This window comes from Ailuropoda melanoleuca, chromosome 17 (genome assembly GCF_002007445.2).
Source record: "Ailuropoda melanoleuca isolate Jingjing chromosome 17, ASM200744v2, whole genome shotgun sequence".
In the NCBI taxonomy this organism is placed as follows: domain Eukaryota; kingdom Metazoa; phylum Chordata; class Mammalia; order Carnivora; family Ursidae; genus Ailuropoda; species Ailuropoda melanoleuca.
Window position 1 is genome coordinate 37,936,621 of NC_048234.1, and position 12,579 is coordinate 37,949,199.

Here is a 12,579-nt window from a genome sequence, read left to right on the forward strand (position 1 = left end):
TATTAACTCTCATATAGTTTAGAAATATATCTAATAATATCACAGTATAACTTCAGAATAAGAATCTATTCTGATGAACTAAAAATTTTATCAGGAAAACATCAAAAAGTGTGATAAATACAGGAAAAAATTAAGAATGTACGACTCTAAATTTATTTTTAGTTTCATCCTACAAAAAAATAACTCATCACTGATAAGCAGTCTATCAAAAAAAAAAACAAAACCAAACCCAGTAGCAAAGGATTATGATATAAATCCTTGAGTTAGGTTCAATATCATAACTTTCAAATGTCAAATTCTTTCCAAAGAAACCACCTTTTAAAAAGGTATGGATTACAATAACAGACAAGTCCAAAATTTATACCACCCAGATCTTCAATAATAAAAGAGATGGCACTCACATATATTCAGATATGCTAAAAAAAAAAAAAGTGAATATTCAAGTATGGGTGAAAGACTAAATACATCCACACTTGTCAGGATAATTTATTAAATAAGGTTGATACATACCACAAATGTGCAAAAATTAATACTTAACAAAAGTCTGAGGGGTTTTGTTTTGTTTTGTAAAGGAAAATGTTATTAACAGGCTGATACAACAGTTCAGTTCTACAGCAAAGTCCCATAAAATAAGAGAGGGTCAGAATAGCACAGATAGCCGTGGGGCGGGCAGGTGTAACTGGGTGAGCTGACCCGGTGGCGATGTGGAAAACTGCAGAGCACAGCCTCTGTCTCAAAAACAAACTGATCACTGCCAGGCAGGAACCAGAGGCTAAGGTTGTCATACCAATTTTTCAAGAAACATCAGAAACTTGGATTTCTATGGGGAATCTCCCAAATTTTAAATGCTGGCAATCAGTAAAAACAAAACAAACAAAAACCAGTCTGCAAGTGAAGCCAAAATCATGTGCAAGTTAATACGGCCTACGAGCCACTGGTTTTCAACCTCTGATGCTGTATTTTACGGGACACAGTGGCCCATGTATATCAGACTAGACCCAAAATTACACTTGAGAGAAATATTTGCTCTGCCATCAGCCCACATTAATAAAAAGGAAATGATTTATTCATATATGGATTTGTGTTAAGCACCACAACTTTCATAAAATATCAACCCTTCCTTCCTTTACCTAACCTGCCTATTAAAATATACCACTCTCCAGTCAAAACGAAACCATAATTATTTTCCAGCTGCCCTCAGGGACTGTAACCTCAAACCTACTGACGTTCAGTATCTATCGAAGGCCCGGCCCAGAAGATAATTCCTGCAGGGCAGTCTCAACAGTAAATACCCAGAAGGTCATATGATATGCAGAAACAGCAAAACTGCCCTTTGTTAGTTAGGTTTTAACCAATACAGAACAGCCCTACAAGAAACAATTTAATACATCCCAATGCTACATTTAATATACGGATATTATGGGAAATGTTGCTCATTACCTAAGTACTCCAGAGAATCCACAGAAGATAACCTTCTTTAGAGACAGTGTGGTTTAACCACACATACGTGATCACTACACGAACAGGACAGGATCATGACCTAGACCAGAGTTTGACTCTTGGCTCTGCCATTTACTAACAGCGTAACCTTGGATAAGCTGCTCAAAAACCCTAAACTTCAGCACAGTCTTGTGTAAAATAAGAGGAAGAATAGCAATTTCCTCACAGAGCCATTATACTACGAAATGGCATACTGTATATACACATGTACACTGCATAAAAAGTGATTACTTAGTTCTCTGGCCCATAAAAAACACTCAATAAAAGTTATCTGCTACTATTGCTCCTACTAAGATTTCTACTATTGTCTCCATTCCAGAAGTACTTAGTTTCCGTAAGCCATTCTAAACTTAATATAAAGAAATCCGGGGTTTTGCTTTCCTTATTTTGCTTTTGTCACAATTCTTTCACCTACTTTTTAATTTTAAATTTCTGAACAGGTAATATATTGACATGGAGCAAAAATCATACGCTACATAAAAGTCTAAGACAGAGACTCTCAACACAACCCATATCCTCCCTCCATCCGGTTAACTACTTGTATTACTTTCCCTCCGCAAGCATCTTATAGCTCCTTGCACCAGTGCCTAGTTCTTTAATCACTGCACAGTATTCACAGAAAAGATACACCACAATGTATTTAACTAGTCTGACTGAAGGGCACAACGTCCTAATGAGAAAGTTTGAACACCATTTCACAGATGTGCAAATTATATGTATATATATCATGCATATAAATTATAAATTCTCAGATGTGGAATTAATGTGTCAAAGGAAATATGCACTGTTGATAGACCCTGTCAGACTGCCCTTCACAAGAGGTACTATCAATCTGCAACCCCATTATCAACGTATAAGGGAGCCTGTTCCTCCACATTCTCGTTAACAGTGTGCTCTCAAACGTCTAGATTTTGGCAATTTGATATGTGGGACATGGTATCTCAGTACATTTTAATTTGCATTTCTTTTATTTTAAGAAAGGTTAAACATATTTCTGTGATTAAGACTCACTGTATTTCTTTGTCATATTTTGGTACAATGTCTGAAATGCTTTTTAAAACAAGGCAATATGAATTATATTTTATTATAAAATACAGACAGACAATTCTAAAACATACAGAAAAATAATGGAAGGTAAAATCAAAATGCTAAAAGTTACCACCTCTGGGGAATGGGGCAAAGAGTGACCTTTCCTTCTTTCTACTTTTTCTCATGCTCTAATTTTAGAGAACATGAAAACAGGAAAAATGCAGCCAAAAATGCTAAGCATACTTTAAACTACAAGAGATGAGTTTCACTTTAACTTGTAAGCCAACTTAAACCAAAAATATGGATTCAAGTAATTATCAGTATGAGATTACAGTAAAAAAAAATTTTTAAGGGTTAAAGTACTATCTACATTGAGATATGAAGCTTAGAATACGTTTTTCCCCTTCCATATGAGGTGAAGAAATTTTTAATGACTTTTTATCCATTTGCTGCATTATTTAAAAAAGATTAATAACTAAAAGATCAGTGATAATCATAAAGTAGAAATTCGAAATAACAAAAATATATTTTCGCTGAGTAATTTTAAGAAGTCTAATGCTTCCTTTTTTCTTAAAATGATCAAATAGTAAATCTTTATTAATTTGGACACTATTCATTTACAATTTTACTGCATTCGAACAGAGGCTGGGCTAAAAAGTTGGCAAATAATTTACAAAATGTTTATCATTTGCTCAAAAACTAAGTTGCAGAAGACTAGGCAAATAAGATAAGCAAACTAGAAACAATATCCTCAATGCAGTATTTCAAAAAAGGCAGCATTTCTGAGTACTAAGAAATATTTACTACCTGGCCCATGTTGGATATTTTATCAAACATACAGAACCAGGAAAAGACTTCAGCCTATCTAGCTATGGGGGTCAAGTGAACTTTTCCTTTAAGGACCAAACAGTAAATATTTTAGGCTTTGCAAGCCACATGGTCTCTATGACAAACCATTCAGCTCTGCCATGGTGGCACCAAAACAGTCATAGATCACACATAAACAAACAGGAATGGCTGTGCTCCAAAAAAACCTTTATTTGTAAACACAAATATGAATGTCATAATTTTCATGTCTCACAAAATGTTTTTTTTTTTTATTTTTTTGAACCACTTGAACATGACCACTCTTAGCTTGTGGGCTGAACATAAACAGGCAGTAGGGAGCTGTATTTGACACAACAGGCCATAGTTTGCTAACCATGACCAAGGTGAATGAGGATCAAACTTTTCTGATCATGGCCTACTAGAAATACATTTTAGAAATCACTGTCCTGGGGCGCCTGGATGGTACAGTCATTAAGCGTCTGCCTTTGGCTCGGGGCATGATCCCAGTGTTCTGGGATTGAGCCCCACATCAGGCTCCTCTGCTAAGAGCCTGCTTCTTCCTCCTCTCCCACTCCTCCTGCTTGTGTTCCCTCTCTCGCTGGCTGTCTCTCTCTGTCAAATAAATAAATAAAATCTTTAAAAAAAAAAAAATCACTGTCCTGATGGGCCATCTAGGTGGCTAGTCAGTTAAGTGTCCAACTCTTGATTTTGGCTCAGGTCAAGATCTCAGGGTTATGGGATCAAGCCCTATATGTTGGGCTCTATGCTCAGCGGGGAGTCTGCTTGAGATTCTCTCTCTCCCTCTCCCTCTGCCCCTCCTCCTGAGCACACTCTCGCTCTAAAAAAAAATTACTGCTCTGAGCGCATGCACGTGCACACACACACATCCCTGAAACAAAAGTTTATGAAATTAGTATTTTGCTGTATTACATGTGACACACTATTGTTTTCTCCTTTAATACTGGTTACTAATGGGCATCAATCCATAGTTTGAAAAGAAAATTGGTATCTCGAGAAATTAAGTTATTTCACTCAAACATACACACACAGAATCAGTGGGAGAGCCAAGTCTAGAATCTAAACACTCTGACTTGCTTTTCAGAGTGCCCTGTCCTGCCAGGACACACCACACTGACTCATCACGCTGATGAAGTCAAACCCACTGGTTCAAGTATGCTTGCTATGTGCATTCGTTCTTCTAGTCTCAAATTAATGTCACTTGAAGGAACAAATGCAGTTCCCCCACAATTCCTGTGGGCATCTCCTAAGGAGAACCTGAGAAGACAAATGTGAGCAGGACGAACTCTGTCCCCAACACTGCAACTGTTCTCAGGGTTACAACTGCTCGGCTCCACCCCTACAAGTCTTGGATTAAGTGACCCAAACTTAGAGAGGTCTGAGTCCCTGGCAATCATATCATCTCATTCCAGGGTGGTTGTCACATGCCTGCTCACACTTAAAATGAGTGGATCACTTGAATTCCACACATATTCAACCTGCTGCCATAGTGTACAAGCAATCTTACCTCCTTTAGCTGATATGGGTCAAGATGGTGGAGCCTACTTCTGCCTGCTGGTCCTAGACACAAAAATCTAAAGTAACCCACTGGCAACCACAGCTTGTAGTGAAGTTGTACCCTTACTATGTCCCCCATGGAAAGACTATATCCACTTTGGGAACCAGGACTACTAACCCTGCAGAGCTCAGAGGAAAGGGGACAGAAATCATTAAGTCCCCCAGTGGGACACTGCGAGCTATAGGTAGGAAGGTCCCTGTCCTCACCTTCTGGTATGAGACTTACATGTGCTTTCTTTTGGGGATACAGAACTATGTGAATGTTTCTAATTTAGTGCATATACTTCATTCTGAAAGATGGCAACCCATCACTGCAGAGTATTTCCCCCTAGTTGGAGCTTCACCTATGCCTTCTGAAGGCCATTCTAGCGCTCCAAGAGGCCAGCTCTCTCTGGACAGTGCAGTGTGTGATGTAACCAGCAGATACCAGAGCACATGCCCACTCCTACATACCCTTCCCAGCAAAGTGAGTACCCAGTTCTGATGCTACATTTTATGTAATTCCACACCTGTGGGTCAAGGAGCCAACTAGTAGCATTAAACATACACTAAGTTGCTAAGTAAAAATGATTAATTTATACTATACACTAAATATAAAAAAATTAATAAGGTACAATGTTGCTTTAAAAAAGCCTATAGTCCAAGAAAAATCAAATGCCCACAGTAGTGTCTTCCTTTACCATTACATACTATAGTATGCTCCTAACAAGAGCATAGAGATTAGGCACTAGTAATCCATCATCACAAAACCCTAAACATAATCACTGGAAATAGTCAAGTTGCACCAAAGATGTACTTATACACCAAATATTACTAGATGATAAAGTTAACAGTATTTGTTATTTCTAAAATTAATTGGCAAGATTTAATAACTTTAGTTACGGTTTTTATGAATCCCAAATTTTCATACTGAGTATTTCTAATTTCAGTTTTTGCAACAAGATAATACTGTCTACATTTCTATTTTTAAAATCATGTATCTAAATCCAGTTCAAATTATAATCAATTTACTAAATTAGCATATTACTACTAATATTTATTCAAAGATTAGTAAATTATATATTCAGATGCCATCTAAATACAAAATTACTAAATTGTCCAATGGTCAGGTTTATTACGCTGGCTTCATCTGAATAAGTAATGAGCTTAGAAAATAGAGTTAACCCATAAGGATAATTGTAAATAAGTGCAAATTTCCAAAGCAGGATAAAAAATTACAGTAACTTTAATTCAGAGCACTTCTCTTCCTAAATACCCGTATTTCGACAATGGTCTTGCTTAAGAGAAAGAAGAAACCTGAAACTCACCTTTGTACACCATAAGGTCTTTCTAAAATAGGCTCTTTGAATGGAGGTGGAATGTGACCAAAATAATCTGGATAAGCCACTTCTGAATATTGTGGTACAGACTTTGTACTTTTCACTACCTCAACATAGAGGTCTGAGTCGTGGAGTGTGGGTCCGTCAGACGCTCCCACCGACCCTTGCTCCACTGATGAAGCAGACTGTGTATCTTCATCATCCTCAGTTTCAACTCCAGTACAACAAAGCTTCCCGAGCTGAACTGTTCTTCCCTCAAACAGAACATTTCCACAAGTGGCCACGTGTGGACAAGCTTTAGTGCACGTGAGGACAGTGAGAGGGAGACTGTAGTCCTTCTTGGCTCCTGCAGTAAAACCTGGGGCTGTCTGAGAAGGGATATTCTGCAACGTAATTCGGTCCAAGGCCTTCACAATATCATTGTTTAAGCCCTGGGCCGAAGAAATAGTTCTGTTTTGATCACCTAACTGCTGTTGTGATGTTCTGTCATTATCTTTCATATCTTCTTTCGCCAGATCCATACAGGTAGGTTTCCTATCACCTTCATCTCCTTTAGAAGACACATTTGTCTTCCTTACAACTCCTTTTCTTAAATTGCCTGGATTCCCAGATGCTTCCTCTCCTGCAGTAGGAACAACGATAGGACCACGTACTTTTCCCTCAAATACAAAAGGCTTTGGTTCTTTGGAGATTAAATCATAGTCCTTTGAAAATACAAAAAAAAAAAAAAAAACGTTTAATCTTTTATCTGTAAATATTAAAATGTATTAACAAAACTAAGACTATACTCTTGTATATGCTGCTTCAGAAACCTAACATTTGAAAATTATAAAAATGGATAAAACGGTACATTTTAATTTCACTAATAAAACACAAACTAGCCACAAAATTCATTACACTTATTTTACTTTTTCTATTATAAAAATAATGCCTACATATAAGAGAAATATGGGAAAATTTACAGAAACAGAAAGACATTAAAAGCATCCAGACTCCTATTAAAGGAAACACAACTGAATTGTTATTCATTAATTCAACAATTAGGGTGTCTGTTTTGTGCCAAGCAATGTTTCAGGCACTTAGGTACCATCAGCTTAAAAACAAAAATAGAAACAAAAAACCTCTTCCCTCTTGCAGCTTACATTCTTCTATGGAAGGAAGGGAGAGGACTGTCAACACAACAAGCAATAAACTTGACATAGGTGTGCCTGAGTAGCTGAGTCGGTTAAGCATGCACTCTTGATTTCAGCTCAGGTCATGATCTCAGGGTCCTGAGATCGAGTCCCCCACCCCATTAGGCTCTGGGCTTGGCAGGGAGTCGGCTTGAGGATTCTCTCCCTCTCCTTCTGCCCCTCCCCCTGCTCACGTGCTCTGCCTCTCCCCTCTCTAAAATAAATAAATAGATCTTTTTAAAAAATGATATAAATGCATTTTATGGAACATGAGTAGGCTAAAGTGTTAAAGAGGGGGAGGGGGTATTGTGGACTGGGAGCGCCAAGGGGAGGTAAGATGGGCTACGATTTTAAATTTAAATTTACAATTTTAAATCCCATGGATTACTGAAGACTCACTGAGAAGATAACATAAAAGCAAAGGCAGAAAGGACTGCCATGCACAGGACCCAGAGTAAAAGAATGTCTGGTGTATGCAGAGAACAGCAAAAGGGTTAGGATGGCTGGCACAGAAATGAGCAAGATGAATTCCAAGATGTTAAAGAGGACCAGATACTGTAGGGCTTGCAGGCTCTTTTAAGAATTTTGGGTTTTACTCTGAATGACACTGGGAGCCAATAGAGAGTTTGGGAAAGAGGAGTGCCATGAGATGACTTATGTTTAGGAAAAACAAAACAAAAAACAAAATAGAACCTGCAAGCACCTTGTTTCTTAACCACTTGGGAGTACAGGGTTTCTTAACTATAGGGGTTGAGACATTTAATCTAAATATAGAGAGAGGGAGGCAAACCATAAGAGACTCTTAACTACAGAGAACAAACTGTAGATTAATAGAGGCAGGTGGGCATTAAGAAGGGCACTTGTGATGAGCACTGGGTGTTATAGGTATCAGTCACTAAATTCTATGTATGAAACCAATTTTACCCTATATGTTAACTAACAAGAATTTATTTTTTTTTAAAGATTTTTTATTTATTTGACAGAGATAGAGACAGCCAGCAAGAGAGAGAACACAAGCAGGGGGAGTGGGAGAGGAAGAAGCAGGCTCAAAGCAGAAGAGCCTGATGTGGGGCTCGATCCCAGAACGCCGGAATCACGCCCTGAGCCGAAGGCAGACGCTTAACCGCTGTGCCACCCAGGCGCCCCAACTAACAAGAATTTAAATAAAAATTTGAAATTTTGTGTGTGTATGTATGTTTATGTATTTCTTTTTTGTTGGGTTTTGGTTCTATATTTCAGGTGTCAGGGGTAGCAAGATGGGCAGCACTGTCTTGCGCACTGTAGGACATCTGGCAGCATCCCTGGCCTCTCTCCTCTGAACACCCTAGAGGCCAGTAGCATCCCCACCCATTTGTGATCACCAAAAATGTCTCCAGACATTGTCATATATCCCCTGGAGACAAAATCATCCCAGTTGAGAACCACTGCTCTAATGTCCTCCTGAGGACTGAAGAGAGAAGAGTAGAAGCAGGGGACCAATTCAGAGTTTAGGAAAGTTGGTAAGAAGGGGTTGGATTCTAAATGCACCGTGAGCCAGAACTGCCATGATATTGTAAAAGACCAGATGCAGGACAGAAGGTACAGACAGGTGTCTCTCACACATGGCGCCAAAGTGTTTGCCTAAATAAATGAAAAGCATCAGTTTAGCTCTGAGAGATTAAATGTGAGCTATTAAAGTAGGCAATTAGTCATATGAGTCTAGAATTGAGAAGAAATATCCGTCCAGAAGAGAAATATTTGGGAGTCATTAGCAGACAGGTATTATTCCAAACCATGAGACTGGAAATCATCAATGGAAAGAACTAAAGAGAAGAGAAGAGAAAAGACTGAACGCTGGGGCACCACAATCAATCTACAGAGCCTGAGGAAATCAAGATAAAACAGAAGAGGAGATGGAGAAGGAAAAGCCAGTCTGGAAAGACAAACACCAGCGAAGAAAAATGTCCTACAAGCCAAGTTTAAAAAAAGGATGCTGCTGATAGGTCAAGTAGCCTTCTCTCTTTTTATACTTATAGAGATATTTTTTTTGTCTGTGTAAGACTCTACCAAAGAAATATACCACAATCGATTTAACCTTTATTCCACAGTTGGGATTAAATCCTTTATACAGCAGAGAAGGATTTAAACACAGGAACAAAGTGTATAATTAAGCCACTTCCAAAATTTTGCTATTATAAAGAATTCTGTAACGAACGTAAAATTTTTTCTTTGCATACAATTTTTCTTTGCTTAGGATGATTTCCTAAGCACTGACATGGAATTACAGGGTCAGACACTATCATCAATTTTAATGTTTAATACAAATTGTCCAAATACTCTCCAACAATACTTATTTTAATGCTTGTTCTCAGTAACTGGGTATGAGATTATCTATTTCAACTGCCCCTCTTCCTTGCCAACTTTAGGTACTATAGTTTTAAAACATTTTTTCAAAAACGGTAGGTAAGAGGTATCATCTAATGCTATTTTAATTTGAATTTCTCTATGAGAAAAGCAAAAAAATTTCTATACATCTGTTAACTGGTTTAATTCTTCACAGGTAACTTATCTGGTCTTAGAATACAGGGTTTTTCTTATTTTATTGTATAAATTTCTACATTACAAATATATATATACACACACACGCACACATATACTAATCCTCTAATCCATTTTTTACAAATATTTTTCTGAATTTGCACTTCATCTTTTAATTTTCTTTAACTTCTTTTACACACATCGTGTCGTGAAAATTAAGAATCTTTTCCTTTGTGATTGATTCCTTAAATATCCACTGTATCATGGAACTTTACATCAAAAACTAGAGATGTCCTGCATGGTGACTAACATAATAAAAAAATTATTAAAAAAAAAAAAACTAGGGACTCAAAAACGATTCACTCTCAGCCCCTGTACCACCTCTAACCCAAGCAGACAGTGGAGGCACAAAGGAGGGAGTAGGTAGGTGGCTCTGCATTACAGCTGTTGAAGGGGAAAAACTCTGTTGATTTATAAAGACTAGCATACAAACAATAGTGCTGAATTAAATGGCATTTAATATCTAGATGCCACTTTGATCCATAAAGTTACTTCAGTATCAAAGTCAGTATGCAGCAGATGAAGCTTTCCCATAAACAAACAAGAATGTAATATGAAAGCTTCTTTTTTAAAAGAGTGTTGTAAGTACATTCCATGTACATAAATGAATTTAAAATAATAAGTTGAGGCAAACAGTTAAGAGGTTTTATTTTTAGAACAGTAAGTTAACTGTAAATATTTTGATGTTAGTCTGCTCATCTATGATCTGAGATCATGCGGAATTGAGAACATCCCCCAAACAACAATTTCATGGATTGGGGAAAAAAACTAAAAATCGTAATTCCAGCTACAATCTTCAGATCACCCTTGTAATATGTGTTATGGGTCCATTTTTCCTGAAAGAACTTAAACTGAAGCAGTTTTCCCTGTTCTGGAGAACTTTGTAGTTAATTTAACTTTGACTATTGTTTGCTGCCTGTGTAGATGCGAAAGATAGTTTTTTCATAAAACGGATGTTTATTTTGTATTAAAAGTACCACTGTGCTTGTTTTATACCATTTGTATACATGTGGTGATTTTAATGCTGAACTGTAAAATTCCGGAATTAAAATGTGACAATATAATTCTAAAAAAAAAAAAAAAAATTCTGCCGTGGGAAACATGGTGAACTAGGTATCAACCCACAGGAACTCTTTACAATTGTCAGATATTAAAATATTTTAAGTACAACATGTGGATAAAACAGCAAAAATAAAGAGCAAATAGTAACGAAGCTGGGATCCCAAAGTGGTAAGACTGAAGGCAGCTTTCACTAGGAAAACAATTGCTAAACCAGGTGACCTGGGGTTTAGGTTTTTGTATCTTAGAGTAAAAAGAGTAGGAGACGATCCCAGAACCTGCATAAGGTTCTCTGCATAAGGTGGGGAGTCTACCAAAAGAGCCTCCTTCCATAAAGATGAAACCCCAGAGAGCGAAACCTGTGATATAAATCGCCTAGAAATGCCCCCATCACGAAAGAAATAGAAAAGAAAACCAACAGTCTCAAACCTTAGCGCTAAGAGGGTAAAAAACATCACTACTCATTAATTGGTACCAAAAGTCTGTCATCACATCACACAGACTGCAGCTGGAATTCACATTATCTGAGGGGTTCAAAAACCCTCAAGGAGGAACGTAACCTATAAGAGTGCCTGTCTATATTAGCTCCACAAACAGAATTATAAAGAAAATAATCAGCTCATAGGAAAACAAAAAACAAAAACAAAAACCCAACTAAATGAAAAATTAAGCAACTCAAAGAGAAGGAACCAACACAGATGTAGAAAAAGACCTGCAAGAATTTCAGACACTAAAATTATAAGACTAATTAAATGGCTATATGTAATATGTTCATAGACAAGAAACAAGAAGTTTAAGAGCAATGAAATGGGTTTTCTTTAAAACCTTCTAAAACCAAAATAAACAAGTTTGAATGCCTAATGGATGTTTGTAATGACCAATCAGAAAGAGCCAAAAATTAAATTACAGAACTGACAGACTGTTTGAATGAATTTAGTTGAATGCAGCATAGAGAAAGAAGGAAAACATGAAAAAGAGTTAAAAGATAGGGAAGAGAGTAAAAAAGTCTACATCCAATAAGTAATGCCAAAAGAAAAGAGAGAAGGGAAGAGAAAAAGGCAGTATCTGGAAGAGAGATGAGTTTTTCCAAGCCCAAAGAGGAAACAACTCAGATTCCAAAAGACAGTGAATCCCAAACAAGATTTAGAAAAGAATACGTGCCCTTAGTCAACACTACTGGGAAACTGTGGTGCATGAACTAAAGAAATTACCTTGAAAGTCACCAGAAACACTGTATTATTAAGCGAAAATATACACTTCCCATACATACTACACAGCAATTTCATTCACAGGTATTTACCCAAGAGAAAGGAAGGCAAATTTCCACAAAAAGCTTTTTACATAGATGCTAGTATGGATTTTACTCACAGCAGCCCCAAACTGCAAACATTCCAGTATTCATCAAGCGAACAGATAAAGAAATTGTGGTACATCCATACAATGAAATACTACTCAGCAATCAGGAAAGAGCCATCGATACATGCAATAACATCAGTGAATCTCAAAACCCTAAGACGAGC

General features: G+C 37.2%; 1 protein-coding gene across 4 annotated transcripts in view; it reads right to left on the minus strand.

Moving 5' to 3' along the window:
* Positions 1-12,579, minus strand: part of AGTPBP1 (ATP/GTP binding protein 1) — a 154,786-nt gene that overhangs the window by 55,201 nt on the left and 87,006 nt on the right. For all 4 annotated transcript variants that reach the window (XM_034647440.1, XM_034647437.1, XM_034647438.1 and 1 more), the window contains one exon: positions 6,240-6,955. In XM_034647440.1, the coding sequence (XP_034503331.1) occupies positions 6,240-6,955 (716 nt within the window). The remainder of the gene's footprint in view (positions 1-6,239; positions 6,956-12,579) is intronic.